Source organism: Balaenoptera ricei, chromosome 4 (genome assembly GCF_028023285.1).
Source record: "Balaenoptera ricei isolate mBalRic1 chromosome 4, mBalRic1.hap2, whole genome shotgun sequence".
NCBI classification, from domain to species: Eukaryota; Metazoa; Chordata; class Mammalia; order Artiodactyla; family Balaenopteridae; genus Balaenoptera; species Balaenoptera ricei.
This window is the reverse complement of record NC_082642.1, coordinates 121061939-121080056: the sequence shown is the minus strand read 5'-3', so window position 1 is coordinate 121080056 and position 18118 is coordinate 121061939. Positions and strand designations below refer to the sequence as shown.

The following is an 18118-nucleotide window of genomic DNA, read 5'->3' as shown; positions in this document are numbered from 1 at the left end:
GCTCGAACCCGTGTCCCCTGCATTGGCAGGCAGATTCTCAACCACTGCGCCACCAGGGAAGCCCTAAAAATTAATTAATTAACTTATTTTTGGCTGCATTGGGTCTTCATTGCTGTGCGCGGGCTTTCTCTAGTTGCGGCGAGTGGGGGCTACTCTTCGTTGTGGTGCACGGGCTTCTCACTGCGGTGGCTTCTCTTGTAGCGGAGCATGGGCTCTAGGCGTGTGGGCTTCAGTAGTTGTGGCATGTGGGCTCAGTAGTTGTGGCTCGCGGGCTCTAGAGCACAGGCTCAGTAGTTGTGGCACACTGGCTTAGTTGCTCCACGGCATGTGAGATCTTCCCGGACCAGGGCTTGAACCCGTGTCCCCTACATTGGCTGGTGGATTCTTAACCACTGCGCCACCAGGGAAGTCGCCCTTTAACTATTGAGATTCTTTTTTTTTTTTTTTTTTAAAGTTAAGGGATTATTTATATGCTGCCTACTATGTTGGGATTCTTTTTAAATTATTTTATTTATTTATTTATTTATTTATTTATTTATGGCTGTGTTCGGTCTTCGTTTCTGTGCGAGGGCTTTCTCCAGTTGCGGTGAGGGTGGGCCACTCTTCATCGCGGTGTGTGGGCCTCTCACTGTCGCGGCCTCTCTTGTAGCAGAGCACAAGCTCCAGACGCACAGGCTCAGTAGTTGTGGCTCATGGGCCCAGTTGCTCCGTGGCATGTGGGATCTTCCCAGACCAGGGCTCGAACCCATGTCCCCTGCACTGGCAGGCAGACTCTCAACCACTGCGCCACCAGGGAAACCCTATTGAGATTCTTTATCCTCTCTTTTATATTTTGAATTTAACTTCAACCACTATTAAGTGCTCATAACTTAATAGGTGGTCATAAAATGCTGCATATGTGCCTGTCTGACAATATATACATAACTTACTTTTTCTTAATATCAATCAATTGAATTATCCTTAATTATCTTAGGCATAGATCTAGATACATAAAAGTGTTGTAGAAGATATTCTTGAAAGAAAACATTGGCTGTGTACTATGTGGAAAGCTTCATCCTAATGATTACAGGGGATTTAGGGAGGAAAAGGTCACAACCCCTTCCCTCAAGGAACTGAATCATCTAGTAAGGGAGAAAAGTCATATCTGACTACTGTAAATGCTGTTACGACCTTGATCCAAGCTACAGTTGTCTTTCCCCTGGACAATTTTATCTCCCTGCTTTTAGTTTTTCTCAGTTTTTTCTCCACACAGCCAAAGTGATCCTTTTAAAGATATGAGTGAGGTCTCTTCTAAACCTTCCATGCTTTTCTATTTCAGGGTCAAAGCCAGAATTCTTACCATGGACTGCAGGGCTTCGTGATCCAGCCCCTGTCTAGCTGTTTGACTTGTCCCCTATTACTTTTTGTCTCCACTACTTACCTTCAGCTACCCTAGTGTTTTTGCCCCCTCTTTCGACTTGAATAACTATTCTCCTGCCACTTGGCCTTTGTTTTGTCTGCCAGAAACACTTCATTTGGATCAAATGAATTGTTTCCCATTATCAAGTTCACAAAGAGAAATTAAAATCTAGAGTCCCAAAGAGGTTAAGATACAAAATTCTTGCCTTCCTGGAATATTGCTTAATCAGAGACAGAGTGTGCCTGTCTGGTTAGGGCTGGGGAGTTTTCAGGAGCTGTAGCTTGGTCGTGTTCCTCTGACTGGGAGTGGCTTCTTTTACACCTCAAAAGGAAAATTATTTAACCTCCAATCTTACTTTTTAAAGAATCCGGAAGGTCCGTGGGCAAACACTTAATACTTTACCCAGCCAACACCCATTAAATTTAGAAACGCTAGTAATTCCTTGAACTTAGTACATAGTACAGTTGACTCACATCACTTTCGCCAGTAGGATTTAGTGATATCACTAAAGATGGATATTAGAGGAAAGATGGGTGCACAAAAAACAGGGTACCAAGTCAGTTTTGGTTTCAACTTTACCAGGGTGCCAGTCAGTTATGGCAACTGCCAGTGTCTATAACTTGTAAAGTTTTACTGGGAAAATTCATCAAGTGGTTGTGCCACTGTGTGCTTATGATATTTTTCTGAGGGGTGGAAGTACTTTACCTGAACGTTTCTACTTCCTCGAAAGCTGTGTCTGAATTTCTGTCTTGCAGAGTTTATAAATTTCCATGGATTACAGCCGCAGGCACCAGGTCATACTTGATGTCTCTTCCTTTAGATTTCCTTTATATTAAAAGCTTTTACTTTCCATTTTATCTGTGTTGTCCTGGTAGTCCTGTGCTACAGTGAGTATAGATTCTGTTTAGTGGCACAATTTCTATACTGCCTCTTGCAAAGAGTGTATCACTTACTTGTAGTGTGTAAAGCTCAAAGTATAATCTCTACAAGGCCCCACAAGGCTCCAGCCTTGCAATTTCCATAGCTCTAGTGTTCTGCCCTTGTCTCTGGACTTCTGTGTCCCCAACCTGTGCCAAGTCATTTTTAGCCCTGTGCTACCTTGGCTTTTGCCACTTTCCCTGAAATTCTTAGGTCTATTGAGCTAAAATCATAAAAGCACTCCTCTGGTGTCCCATATTTGTATTATTTGGATAATAACCATAAATGGGTACCTGAAATGAAGCTGCTTTTAATGTTTCTGATGTCTGCACTCATAGGAGTCCAGTAAAGACAGTATCTCTTCAGCCACTTGCTTCTCTAGACCCTTTCTTTATTCTGCTTTTAACTGTTATAGGCCTTACATAATTTGTTCTACCTCATTGGCAGTGTAAACATTCCTTTTTGTCACGTTCCTTCCAGCAATAATAGGATATGCCATTTCAGATAAACATAGTTGGTTTCTGTTTTTGTTTATATTTTAGCCTGTTCTTAAGTTGGCCCCTCTTGTCTTCCTTTCCCTTTCTCTTTGCTTTTGGGCTTAGGTTTTATTATTCTTCAATTATGTCTTGTAAGATCTGCCATAATGTCAGAGATGAAAGTCAAGGAATTCTGAGTTTATCAAAAAAGCATTCATTATCAAACAGATTTTCCCCACTCTCTTCTCTCAGGTTTAAGGAAGTCTTACCAGCTCAACATAAAACCTAGGTCTGACCTCTTACTTTGTTTTTCTTCAGATTTGCTTTTCCTTGTCCACTCCCTGAGGCCTAACCTTGAGTTCCTGGGGCACTTTTCTTTGTGACACCATGCCATATCATACATTGCCCTTGGTAATAACTAGTAATTTGAAATGCACCTGAAATTCTTCAGGTATTTAAAGGTAATCTCTCAGCTTTTTTTTAACCTTTCAAATCTGTACATATTTTATGTTACTGTATAGCAGTCGCAGTCTTCATGGTGTGGTTTTTTCACTTTTATTATGTACTTTCTGTCTATTTCTTTAAAATACCATCTTACCATACTTGAATTTCCAGTTCAGTTCACCGAGATTTCCATCCTACAGTTACCTGCTATCCCTCTGTTAGATACCTTTGGAATCAGTCACCCTTCCCTTCTGATGAGTAGCAACTAAAATACTTTTTTCCCCCATTCCATCTTTAGGAACACATAGTTCTGGTATATATATTTCCTTTGTCTTTTTTCATATCTGACTAGTCTAGCTTCTGAGATTGAACTTTTAAGGAAGTCCCTCTCTTCTTCCATCTTAACATGGCCTCCTTTTATTTATTTATTTTAACTCTTCCACTGTTATTTTAATTGAAAGTTTATCATCTTTTTAAAACAAATTTAGTTCTTCTTGAGACTAAGCAAACCTGGTACCTAAAGTTCGTTTTTGAGGCATAGGCCTTTTAAGTTTCCCTTTTGGCTTTGACTTTGTAATAATTCCATTGAACTTTCCTTCTTCCTCATCCTAGGAAAGTGATTTATGCCCTAAACAATAAAGAACCTTGACCCTTCTTTATCTCTGCACTTAATAAAATCCACTGGACATCTTCACTGAACTCAGATAAAATCTTGACATCTATAGCTTTGATTAAATTTGTGTACATATCAATCTCAGAAGTTACTAGAGATTATATTATGACAGTGACTCTAGAAGCCTTTGGACAAGTCACATGAATATAAGAGCTGTTCTCTGAGAACAAAATTAAGAGGGACAGAATTAAGTCAGCTGATCTAAGACTAATATTAACAATTTAAAGTCTAGACACTCACACACTAGTGTGCTAAGACCCGTATGGAACTTAACCAGCTTTTCAGTTTAATCCTCTGGCTTGTAGTCTTTGTTGAGAAACCAGACAGAATGAACAAAAAGGATTTCCACCTACTAATATCTAAAAAACCTATATGGCTAATGGACATTTAAAAAATTCAATAATTATTGCCTCAGCCACACCTGCAATACCATCTGTGGCCAGGCCATGCTAATTTTTTTTTTTTAATTGAAGTATAGTTGATGTACAATATTGTGTTAATTTCAGATGTGCAGCATAATGATTCATTATTTTTGCAGATTATATTCCATTATAGGTCATTACAAGATAATGGGTATAATTCCTTGTGCTTTATGGTATATTCTGTTGCTTATCTCTTTTATATATAGCAGCTTGTATCTGTTAATCACGCACCCCTAATTTGTCCCTCTCCCCTTCCCTTTCCCCTTTGGTAACTACCAGTTTGTTTTCTGTATCTGTGAGTCTGTTCCTGTTTTGCATATACATTGATTTGTATTATTTTTTAGATTCTACATATATCATATAGTATTTGTCTTTCACATATTTCACCAAGCATAATATTCTCTAGGTCCATCCATGTTGCCGCAAATGGCAGTATTTTTAAATTTTTTTGTGACTAATATTGCATTGTATATATATGCCACATCTTAATTCAGTTATCTGTTGATGGGTACTTGGGTTGCTTCCATGTCTTGGCTATTGTAAATAGTGCTGCTGTGAACATCAGGGCACGTGTATCTTCGAATTAATGTTTTTGTGGGCTTTTTTCCATATATATACCCAGAAGTGGAATTGCTAGATCATATGGTATTTCTATTTTTAGTTTTTTAAGGAACCTCCGTACTGTTTTCCACAGTGGCTACACCAATTTACATTCCTACCAACAGTGTAGAAGGGTTCCCCTTTCTCCATATCCTCTCCAGCATTTGTTATCTGTAGACTTTTTGATGATAGCCATTCTGACAGGTGTGAGGTGATACCTAATTGTGGTTTTGATTTGCATTTCTCTTATAATTAGCGATATTGAGCATCTTTTCGTGTGCCTGTTAGCCATCTGTATGTCTTCTTTGGGAAAATGTCTTTTCAGGTCTTCTCATTTTTTGATTGGATTTTTTTTTTTAATTGAGTTGTGTGAGCTGTTTGCATATTTTGGATATTAATGCCTTGTTGGTCGCATCATTTGCGTATATTTTCTCCCATTCCATAGGTTTTTTTCCTTTTGTCGATGGTTTCCTTTGCTGTGCAAAAGTTTTTAAGTTTAGGTCCTATTGGTTTATTTTTGCTTTTATTTCTTTTGCCTTAGTGGCCATGCTAAATTGAAGTCAGATGCAGATTTTTGCTTAGCCCATGCTAGTTAAGACATTGTCATGTGCACACACATCTGTGGATATCACCAGCTGCAGGCAAACGAAGATATTTGTTCACCCAACATGTTCATTTGATATTCATATACATTTCCATATATTTTGGGGTTCCCTTGTCTGTGTGCCAATTTTAATGTTTATACAGGGAGCATTTAGTATATTACTCTCCCTAGTGAGTTTGGAATCAAAGGAAAAATTGACAGGTACCAAAATTGATCTAAAGCCTTTAAAATGAGCCTACTACTTACCTTTGGACCTACTTAAGAGAAAAGTTGGGTCTTTAAGTTGATACTCAGCCAGCCACAGGGAGGACTCTGGCCTGCCTCATACCATATGGATGCAACATACTCAAGAAGAGAGATGAGAGTCTTCTGGGAGTGATACTTTTCACTGGTTTTCCACCAATGCTCTTTTTCTGTTCCAGGGTGTTATTTCTGATCTCACATTGTATTTAATTATTACTTCTCCTTAGTCTGTTTCATTCTGTAACAGTTCTTCAGTTTTTCCTTTCATGACCTTAACACGTTTGAAGAGTACTGATCAATTTTTTTGGTAGAATATCCTACAATTTGTGTTTGTTTGATGATTTCTCATGATTGGAATGAGTTTATGCATTTTTGGCAAAAGTACCACAAAAATGCTTTTGTATTTCTTGGAGCTTCATATCAAGAGATTTATGGTAATAATATGCTTTATTACTTATTGGTGATATTACCTTGATGACTTTGTTAAGTTTGTGTCTGTGGGGTTTCTCCACTCTAAAGTTGCTATCTGTTTGTAGCTGATAACGGTCTTGCGGGAGATGCTTTGAAACTGCAAATCCTGCATCTCCTCAAACTTTTCACCCACTAATATTAGCATTGTTGCATGGATCTTGTCTGCAACATTCATTGCTGTGTACAATATTTGCCTAATGGTGATTCTCTATTTCTCTCTTTTGTTCTATGTTTATTAATTAGTCTTCTGTGAGGAAGAGCTGTCTCTTACACTTATTGATTAATTTGATTATTTGTAGGGACTCATGGATATATATCTGGTTCCATGGATTAAAGTCCAATACTATCATCATTTATTTTGTTGCTCAAATTGTTCTAGCTTTAACTGCTCGGAGCACCTTCAGGTTGGCTCCCGTGTTCTTATATTCCATCACTGTTTCAGCATTTCATTACTTAGTCCTATCTTGGTATTTTCCCTGTTCCATCCCTGCCGGAGGAGGGCTTGAGCAGCCCAAGTTCCTTGTGCCTGAGGAGCCCCAATTTCCTCATATTGGAGAATAGTGTTTAGAAACCAAGATTTGGGCCTTAAGTGTGTATGTTGCTACTGAGGTGTCATTGCTCTGTGGCCCTCTCAATGGACAGAGCTAGGAAAATATATATATATATAGATAGATAGATAGATAGATAGATAGTAGGTATATTACAAATGAATAACCTAATCATACTGAAAGCGGGTGGGGAAAAGGCTAACTTAATGTTTCTTACAATGTTTATTTTAGGTATTTAGAAGATTAACAAGATTTATTCAGTGCATAGATTGGCATGTATTATAGGCATTTTTTGAAGCTCTTAGAATGGAAGGTAGTTGTGATGTGGTTAATCACATACGATCATGGCCATGGTTTGTAAATCAGATTTTAAAAGTGGGTGGATTCACTGTAAACAAGTAATGAAATTAACATTAGTGAACAGCTCCACTGACACCTGTGAAGTGTTTGATATAATGAAAGTTGATGCCAATGGGAGGTTTCAGGTAGGAAAATGACAGGGATGTGAATGGCCAGCTAACAGAAGTAAAGTCATGTGTGATAACTGTGTTAATGATCTAGTCTATTATTACCTGGGTTTAGAAATCAAGAGGATTGTTTGCTCAGTGAAAAACTAGTGTTTGGTAGTCTTCATTGTTACATTAGAAAAAAGGAGAATTCAGTTAAGAAACAGATAATCATATTTTAGTCAATCACTTTATGTGATACTTTAGGGGTTCCTAGACTGCTACGTTTGTATTATTTTTATACATTTGTGTATTAGGCAGCTCTGGCTGCCATAACAAAATATCACAGACTTGGCAGCTTAGACAATAGAAATTTATTTTCTCAGTTCTTGAGGCTAGAAGTCTGAGATCAGGGTGCCAGCATGGTCGAGTTCTGGCAAAGACGCTCTTCCTGGCTTACAGACTGCTGCCTTCTCTCTATGGCCTCACCATGGCCCTTCCTCAGTGCATGCATGTAGAGGGACAGAAAGATCTCTCCTCTCTTCCTCTTGTTATAAGGCCACCAATACTATCTGATTAGGACCCCTTCCTTATGACATCATTTAACCTAAATTACTTCCTAAGAGTCCTATGTCCAGATACTGTCACACTGGGGTTAAGACTTCAATACATGAACTTTAGGAGGACACATTTCAGTCTGTAGTAATTTGGATGATGTTCTTAAGAATGTAATTATACAGCAGTTCTTTACATAATAACAGTAAAAACTGTTACTTATTAGAATACCAAAGAAAGTGACAAATGTAAGATGTGTTGCTCACTGCACAATGACCTGGTAGAGCACATTCAGATTATGATGTCATGGTATCAGCTCTCATTACCTGAGTGCTTATGATAACAGTTATAATGCAGGAGAAAACTTTCAAAGTAAAAAGACAATGTAATGTATAGTTTTACATATTTTAAGGAAAATATTTAAAAAGTAGTGTTATAGTGAATGTTATAGTGACTTATTAGTGTCTGGCATGACATTAAACAGTGTAAGAAGATACAGTCAGCCGTCTGTATCTGTGGGTTCCACATCTGTGGATTCAACCAACCGTGGATCAAAAATACTTGGAAAGAAAATTCCAGAAAGTTCCAAAACACAAAACTTGAATTTGCTATGCGCTAGCAACTATTTACATAGTATTTACATTGTATTAGGTATTATAAGTAATCTAGAGATGATTTAAAGTATACGAGAGGATGTGTGTAGGTTATATGCAAATACATTATTTTATATAAAGGACTTGAGCATCTGCAGATTTTGGTATGGGGTGGGGGATCCTGGAACCAATCCTCCACAGATACTGAGGGCCAACTGTATGTAAATTTCAGCCAGTTTTGTTTATGTCCCTTCAAGGGTATTGTGGGAAACCTACTGGAGGTGTTGTGCACTAGTACTTTTATTGTGTTAGGTTTGGGCTCAGCTGGATCAGGCAGGGTATTAATAGCCGAATCTTGGTGAATGAGGGAAGCTACAATGAGAATAGAACCTGAGAAAGTAGAAAGCTTCTCTTCTAAGGAGGTAAACCCAGCCCATAAATAGGAAGTGAATAAGGTTGTAAGTAGAAATGTATTAGGGCAAACTATTTGGGATTAAAGGTAGAAAAAATGTGAGTCTGTTAGGTACCTGTTCTTTATGTGGCACCAGAATGGTGTTGTGGGGGCCAAAAAGAGGCAATAAAGGTGGTCAAACACTTTAGTGAAGAGAAAATTTAAAGCCAGGAAACCACCATTTATCTAACCTTCTTCTCCTCTTCTTTTTTTTTTTTTTTTTTTTGCCTGTGGTGGTTTGGAAAAATTTGTCCTACTTGGAGTCATCATAGTTACTAGTAGTTTTTACTTCCCAGCTAGTAAGGACTACTAGATACAGAAGGGGGATACAAGTTCACAGAGCTAATACTCTCTTGCTTTCTTCTTTATCCATACATGTTCCTAGAAACATTGGAGACATGCTAGACACCTGGTAATGCAATTTGGAATTGTCAAACAACTGTGAAGGGTCTGGGATTTTATCTAAGGTAGATTGCCACAGTTTCACAAATGTTGGCCCAAGACATGAAACTCCTGTGTCAGAGATAGCAGACTCTGTTACTCATGGCACAGCAAGCAGCATGTGCTTCAAGTTCATGATGGTTCCCTTTGCCCCTCAAGTGTCACAAAGGTGATGTGAGTGGCCCAGGTGGATCCTGAACTCATAGTAAGTTTATATCACAGCTTACGAACCCCAAGCTTAGGGAGTCCTAATCTTTTATAATGGTCTGCAAGCATATCTGCCTGACCTTTGCTCCAGAGAGACACATTGCTTTGGACAGGGGCATCATGGATATCATCTCTATTTTTCAAGGCTGTTTCCTATAAACATCTTTGAAAGGATGAAGGCAGTCAGGGCCTCTTTTAAAAAACTGTGGAAATACAAGAGACTCATGGAAAATTATCTCCAACAGGAAGTGATTAGTATGAAAAGTCCTTGAGCTCTGAATGTTCTTGGCTTTTCTACTCTGCTCTAGTTTTACCAGCTTTTAAATCAGGAGTTGGCAAACTTTTTCTGTAAAGGGTCAGATATTAAATATTCTAGACTTTGTGAGCCATATGATTTCTGTCACAACTACTCAACCTGTTGTAGCAGGAAAGCAGCCATAAATAATATGTAAATGGATGAACCTGGTTATGTTTCAATAAGACTTTATGGACATTGAAATTTGAACTTCATGTGATTTTCATACATCACAAAATGTTTTTTTCAACCACTTGAAAATGTAACATCCATTTCTTAGCTTGTAGGTCATGCAAAAATGTGTAGCAGGCTGAATTTGGCCTATATGCCATAGTTTGCCAACCTGTTTTATAAGATGAATTTCTAGAATATAATAGTTTTAATACAGCAGTCTTGCATATGAGAGATCATAATTAACATTTTACAGCAATTGATAGTTCTAAAATGTTTTCTCATAAATTATTCCCAATTTAGCTTCAGAGTAAATCTGCAAGGTAAGCATTATTATCTCCATTTTATGGTGAGGAAACTAATGCATAGAGAAGGAAGATGACATACCCAATTCATAAAACTAGTTAAGTGACAGAGCCAAGACTGATTTTATTCTGTATTCTTTTCTCCTCAGTATGGTACAGTTTAAACTTTCCTAATCAGTATCACACCACTATAATACTCATTTGTTGCCAGAATGTTTAGAGTTCAGTCTTGTAAATAATAATGATAATAATAATGCATGCTTATTTCTAATTTTCTTTATTACTGTAGTCTACTGTCTAGCTATTTTAATGTTTGATAATCGGCATTTTGACAAAAACTAGATATAGGATGTGAAGGCATTTGTTACAACATTTGGTAAAGATTTGGCAGTTGAACCCTGTGGTCATTTATATACTATATTTCTTTTCCACATTTTCAAATAATAGTTCATTTTATTTTCAGATGTATACCATGAAACTAAACAATAAAGAACTTTTTCCCCCTCCTAAATCATGTGTTCATGCTGAACTAATGTTTTAATTTATCTGGTAAGTTTTATCCAAATTTAACATTTTCTCTAATAATGTACTTTTTGGATTGCTTCCCTATCAGGTGGTTGAAGATTATGCTGGAAGATGGCAGGTCCCTTTGCCACAGCTTCAGGTTCTTCAGACTGCACTTTGCTGTTTTACATCAGCCAGTGCATCATTCCCAGATGAATGTGAGCACGTACAATATGTTTTGAGTAGCCTTGCTTTGTAAGTACTCTTTAATTCTTATGAAAGTATTTTCTTGATATATTTGAGAACTGGTTTTTGCTTATTTTCTCTGCAGAAGGAACCTTTCCTAAAGTCTTCCCTCAAAAAGATTTCTATTTCTTCATTTAAGTGTTTAGGTTTAATTTTGAACATTTAACCACAATTTTGCTTTTAGCTTTAGAGTTAAGTGGAATTGTTATATAGATTCTTAGGTTTACTACTGGCACTTTCCTTTCCTTTTTAATTCCCCAGATTCCCTTGGCAAACTTTAATGGTAAATCCCAGCAGCAATTGAGGCCATCATAGTTAGCAGAGGGATCTTAAATCGAGCCAGAAAGAGGTTAGGAAACTTTGGTTTTTAAAAATACTTGTAAAGGACTTTGCGCTAAAGATCACAAACTGAGCACTTGTATTTATCCTTTTTGCCCTCCTAGATCCTACTAAAATAGTAAAGAAGTAAAAGAGGGAAATACAGTGAAAAGAAAATAGAGAAGAGTCATCAGTGAATGAAAAGATCTCAACAACTTTCTTTGGGAAAGAAAACAGATAGAGGAGTGTCTTTGAAACATGTCAGAGCAAGTCACAACTTAATTTTTTTTTTTTTTTTTGTTCCTCACATTACACTCACATCACATTAGTGGGTTGTGAATTCATTTATCAACATTACAAAATACAATAGAAAGTATCAGAGTGTGTCTCATGGGATAAGTATTATTTTGTGAAACTCTTGTTTTATATATTTATTTTTATGTAGGCGTATATACTTTATTATTTGTAAAACATTTTTTGAAACTCTGGGTAGCATATAAAACAAAATTATCCTCTGCCTTATAAGATAGGAGGAAGACCATCTGTCCTGCCTCCTTCCCCTTGGAATCCTAGGGAGGTATAGAATTTGAACATTCAAGGTATGAAATAGAGAGTAGGGAATGAGACACTTCTGGAGAATACAGATAAAGGAGTTAATTGCAGTTTTTTCATTCAGGCCATTCACCAGACCCTAGGGCCTGGGTAGGGTGGGGAAACAGCATTGATACTTTCTTTTTTTCACTAATGAAATTAAATGACTTTGGAGCAGTGACCTTTGTATTCTGGCAATTAAGGGTTCTTCTTGAGACAGCTACCTAATCACTTAATTACCCTAAAGAAAAACTTACCAGTCACCAAACTCTAGACATGCTCACAGGGCTCCCAATTAAACTGCTTGTGGCTTTATTCTTAGATATTAATGGATATTCAAGAATCATCATACATTTGGGGAATGCCTTCAACATGAAAAAAATACAATGAAGACAAACTAAAAAAAAAAAAATTCTGGAAGAAATACTGTTAAGGTTGAAAACAAAAAATTTAAGGGGGAAATATAAAATCTATAATTAGCATTTTCAGAGAGTTGAGAAGATTTGTAGGACATTAAAACACCAACATATCATGCTGTGTGACAGGAATAAAGAGATACCAAAAATAAGTTTGTGGAAATTAAAAAAATGTGATGGTTAAAATTTAAAATTCTGTAGGAAAGTTGCAAGGTAAAGTTGAAGAAATAATCCAGAATGTAAAACAAAACCAAAGTGAAGGAATGCTCAGAAAAAAACTGATACAGTGACTTCATGTAGGAGGTTCATTATTTAACTAGCTGAAGTTCCAGAAAAGGAATTTAGAGAATATATGTTGGAGGAAATTTTCAAATAAATATATAATAAAAGAATTTCCCAGAAATAAAAGTCATAAACTTCCAGACCGAAAGAGCCCAAGAAGTGCTCAGCACAATGAATATAAAAAATACTCAGCTAAATACATCATTTTGCAATTTGAAAATACCAAGAATGAAAAAACAGATTTGAACACCTTCTAGAGAGAAAAAACTAGGTCACCTACAAAGGAACAAACATCAGATTGATATTGGTTTTCCTACAACCAACAGTGGGTGGTAGAATATAATGAATCAATGTCTCTGAAGTTTTGAAGAGAAATTATTTTCAGTGTAGAATTTTATACTCATTCAAACTGTCAGTGAAGTGTGAGAGTAGAAACAATATTTCCAGGCATGTAAGGACCTAGGAGATTGATTTGTCCACATACTCTTTCTTGGGAAGTTATTAAAGAATGTACTCCAGAAAAATGGGGTATAATATAAAAAGACCAGATGACAATGGATCTAGAAAACAGTAGCTTTTACTTAAGATAGACAGAAGAGAAGTTCCAGGGTCACTGCTAAATAGTAGGTCTTACAGATATGTCACCTCCAAGAGGGGAATATCCAGTAAAAATGGAGACTTGAAACTAACCTTGAGCATTTGGAACCATTTAAGGTAATGATAAAAGTAGACAAGGCAAAGGAAATAAAAAAGCAATTAGAAAAAATAATCTGAACAGGAAAGGACACAGAGTCATAGCAAACTACTTAGATATGCACTGAATGTTATTTATATATAGTTTTCTTCATGTAAATGATGCTTATTGACTTCAAACTTTTAAAGCACAAAAATAATTATCGTTACAGAACCGAGGACAATTATTAACCTTTCAATATAAGACTATTTGATGGAAATTGCAAGTTGAAAGTGAAGGACAAGGGCACTAATATCCTTCCTTAAAATTCTTATTTTACAAAATGGAGTGTCAGTACATGAAACCATAAATAAAGGTGTAAGTAAAGTTACAAAGATAAATAATAGAGGAAGTAATAATGAATAACTGTTGGGAGGATGTACTTGTTTGAGGAGTTTAATTATCTTCTATCACAGCATGAAGTTAAGAGATAATATTTAAAATTGGTAAATCAAGAAATACTAGCAAAGCTTATTATCACCAGCTATTAAAAATACTGAAAGTTGTTAACTCTGGGTCATTGGCAGTGAGAGAGAGTGTTGAAGCCTTTCTATACACTTAGCATTTTTAAATATTGAAGGTGTGTAAATTTAATATATGTGAACTTTTATGTTTTACATATATGCATAAAAATTTTAAAGAGTGCATGTACACTGTGCTTCTTTAAAAGTTTATATATATTTAAAGTTGTAGAAGCTATGTGAAGTGATGGATATGTTAACCAGCTTAATTGTGGTGATCATTTCACTATGTATCAATTTGTATATCTTAAATATATACAGTTTCTATTTGTCAATTATACCCTAGTAAAGCTGAAAAAAAATTATGGGAGGGGAAAAGAGTTTAGAATATAACGTTATTTAGACTTGTAAGAGGACAGCAGTTTTAAAAATATATGTATTATTTTTAAAAAATAGATTTTTTTTTTGCGATGCCTAAATGAATATGGGAGGTATTAGGACTTCTTGATTATAATTGACAAATCCTACCCAGCCTAGTTTAAACAAAAAGAGAAGGGCTTGGAGGGATTTATTAGGTGACTCAATCATGGAAAAGCAAGGAGTAGAAGTAGTTTCAGGATTTCCCGAATCTAGAGAATAAAATATCTAGAATTGTTCTCTTCCTTTCCATCATTCCTTTTTTGGCTTCATTCTCTCAGGGCTGTTAACAATTCTGGGATTAAGTTTACTTTATTAACCAAGGGAGAAGAAACCCTCTACTCCCACTTCTATTCCCCAAAATATTTTGGGAACTCAGGCCTGGCTGAGGTTATGTGCCTATTGCTTGAACTAATCACTCTGTTGAGAAGAGTATGGTAAGATTTTTGGCTATCTGATAGCAAGCCCACCTCATGGCTAGGGGAAAGGAGGATACTACATTGGCAGCCCTGCGAGGACCATAGAAATGTTGGAGGGATAAGCAGTTTCCTCAAGAAGTGAATGTGGTAATGTGAACGAGAGCTGGCTAAGTAGACAAAAATAATGGATGTCACTACAAAGAATATTTTTATATGATATTTTGAAAGCTACCGAAGCAGTTTCAATTATTCTCTGCTGATTTCTGAGGAAAATAAATAAGTATTAAAAGAAATACATTATTTGTAAGCAAGAAGTATTGTTCTTGATTCAGTGCCTATTTGGATATTTCCCCCTTTTCATCTGTATAATCTTATTAACTTTTGTGTTGTAATGTGAAAATGTTTTTAAGGCTTTCAAAAGTACTTTTTTAAAAAAAAATTAAGTCATTTGTTGACTTACGTTTCACTGCTTGCTCGCTTTTTTTTTTTTTTTTACTACTGCTCATGAAAAGAATAATGTATTAAGCAAAGGTAAATCTTATCTAAGATGGACAGCGCTGGGCAAAAGAAAGTAAATTATCTTAGTGGTTTGTTAAATAGTAATGTTTCTTATAAAGAAAACTTTCTGCATTATTTGAATTTACTTTAGTGGAAAAGATAATGCTACTTTTTTTTTTTTTTTTTTAAATATTTGATTAGCACTTAGCACAAGGCCTGGCACAGAATAAGCATTTAATACTTAGTTATTATTAATGATACTCCATTTTTTTTAATATTAATTAATTTATTTATTTAGGCTGTGTTGGGTCTTCGTTTCTGTGCGAGGGCTCTCTCCAGTTGCGGCAAGTGGGGGCCACTCTTCATCACGGTGCGCGGGCCTCTCACCATCGCGGCCTCTCCTGTTGCGGAGCACAGGCTCCAGACGCGCAGGCTCAGTAATTGTGGCTCACGGGCCCAGCCGCTCCGCGGCATGTGGGATCCTCCCAGACCAGGGCTCGAACCCGTGTCCCCTGCATTGGCAGGCAGATTCTCAACCACTGCGCCACCAGGGAAGCCCGATAATGGTACTTTTAATACCAGAAGAAAAATGGGGAAATGGCCGTATGGTGGTGCCATTAAAAGAGTTAGTGAGTCTGGAACAGTGTTCTATTTTATTGAAATATTTAAGCCAGAAAATTCTTCTAACAATTATTCCATAATTATTCATTCATTCATTCTGTAAATCTCTGTGCTTGGTTCTAGAGATAAAATAGAAAATAAGATTGGTGAGTCCTTGTTTTAAAGACCTTACAGAGCTAAAAGATATTACACAGGCAGCTCCACTAGTATGTATTGTTAAGTATGAAAGAATTATAGGGTACAGTGAGAGAGTTTAACTGGGGACCTTTCCCTGTCAGGGAAAATTTGCTCGGTGAACTAAAACTTGAGCTGAGCTGTGAAGGAATGATGGGAGTAAATTAGATGAAGGAGCAAAAGAGACTTCCAGGAATGGCAAACAGAATGTTCAAGGTGCCTGGACAGGATGTCAGGTTATTAATGGATTTCATTATAACTCATATCTATTTGTAGAATTCTTGTTTATGATATATATAGTGTATTTTAAAAGTTTTATTCACTTAAAAAATATATAGGTGAGCTAAAGAAGTAATGTTTATAACATTCTGTCTCATGCTAATATATATATGTATAATATATGTGTATAAAATATATGTTATATGTTAAGCATAAAACTACTATATTCTCTGGTAGTTTTGTCTGGTCTGTATATCTACCTTCATAAAAACCTATACCCACCTTGTAAATCAATACGTATGTGAAGATCTGCCTTCTGTAGACTGGGAGATTCTAAAAACTACACTTTTTCCAAGATGTTCTTTACAGAGAAGGAAACTGGATTCTGTTTTTATTCATACCTGAGTGTTTTTTAAAATTTTATGGAAATGAATAGTTATGTAGAGAATTGTCTTAAATTGACTAATTATAATTTTACCTGGGTTGACTCTCCTTGTAAGCTGTATTTTCTAAAGAAATGAAGATTTTGCTGTGTATGTATGTATGTGTTGGTACTAAAAAGGACCTCAAATTAATTCCTTTTTTATACATAAGAAAACTGAGGCCTGAGAAGTTAGGGGGCTTTTGCAAATCTGAGTTACTTAAGTTCTGACTGTTTATTTTTCCTGTTGTTTTCTTGTTTTAGATTGGTTAAATACTGATTTCTAAGTTTTCCAGGTAGAGCAAAGCCAAACACCCTGAAACTAAGCGGACCTTCAGGCAGAGAACATAGACTTTATAAGTTTTACATAAAAGCAAGCTTTAATGCTGCCTTTCTAGCCTCTTTTAGCCAGGTGGAAAGTAAACGTTCATAGATTTCAGCATTCCAGGCAGGGTTCAGTAATGGAAGTAGTAATTTGCCTGGCAGCCGTTAGGTCCACAAGGACCCACACAGTCCACTGAAGGAGGGAACAGTTCAGCTAGTAGCATTTAGTATATGCAGTGGCAAACACTAAAAGTATATATGTCAAGTTGCATAGGGAGAGAAGACCAAAGGGCCTTCTTTTTCATGGAACAAAGTGGGTATACTCAGCCTCTTGTGACTAGACAATCATGGGCCACACGTATTACATGAGAGATCAGTGACCCTTTCTGATTATGTTGCTGAATTGTACCATATTTCATCGAATTTGTGCCTAACTTCAGTCTTTACTATATTAAACCATGTTTTATTCGATTACATTTATAACTTAAGTCCAGGCTTCAACTAATTTAGGAGACAGCCTGGAAATCAGAGGAAGAAAGGCTAATTCTAAAGTGCCATTTTTTTTCAGTGGTGCCAGGCCCCACAAAAGGTGTTAGTCTTGTAGGCCCCAGTCAGTATGTATATCCTTTCTCTACAACATGTAACAACTCTTATTACTTCCTGACTCTTCAATTATTTTTTTTTGAATTTTATTTTATTTATTTTTTTATACAGCAGGTTATTAGTCATCCATTTTATACACATCAGTGTATATATGTCAATCCCAATCTCCCAATTCATCACAGCACCACCACCACCATCCCCGCCGCTTTACCAGCTTGGTGTCCATACGTTTGTTCTCTACATCTGTGTCTCAGTTTCTGCCCTGCAAACCGGTTCACCTGTACCATTTTTCTAGGTTCCACATATATGTGTTAATATACGATATTTGTTTTTCTCTTTCTAACTTACTTGACTCTGTATGACAGTCTCTAGATTGATCCGCGTCTCTACAAATGACCCAATTTCATTCCTTTTTATGGCTGGGTAATATTCCATTGTATATATGTACCACATCTTCTTTATCTATTCATCTGTCGGTGGGCATTTAGGTTGCTTCCATGACTTGGCTATTGTAAATAGTGCTGCAGTGAACATTGGGGTGCATGTATCTTTTTGAATTATGGTTTTCTCTGGGTGTATGCCCAGTAGTGGGATTGCTGGGTCATAAGG

At 36.5% G+C, this 18118-nt stretch overlaps 1 protein-coding gene across 2 annotated transcripts in view; it reads left to right on the top strand.

Annotated features, from left to right (window-relative positions):
• ZNF654 (zinc finger protein 654) overlaps positions 1 to 18118 on the top strand; it is a 91574-nt gene that overhangs the window by 11457 nt on the left and 61999 nt on the right. For both annotated transcript variants that reach the window (XM_059921358.1, XM_059921357.1), the window contains exon 2: positions 10876 to 11021. In XM_059921358.1, the coding sequence (XP_059777341.1) occupies positions 10876 to 11021 (146 nt within the window). The remainder of the gene's footprint in view (positions 1 to 10875; positions 11022 to 18118) is intronic.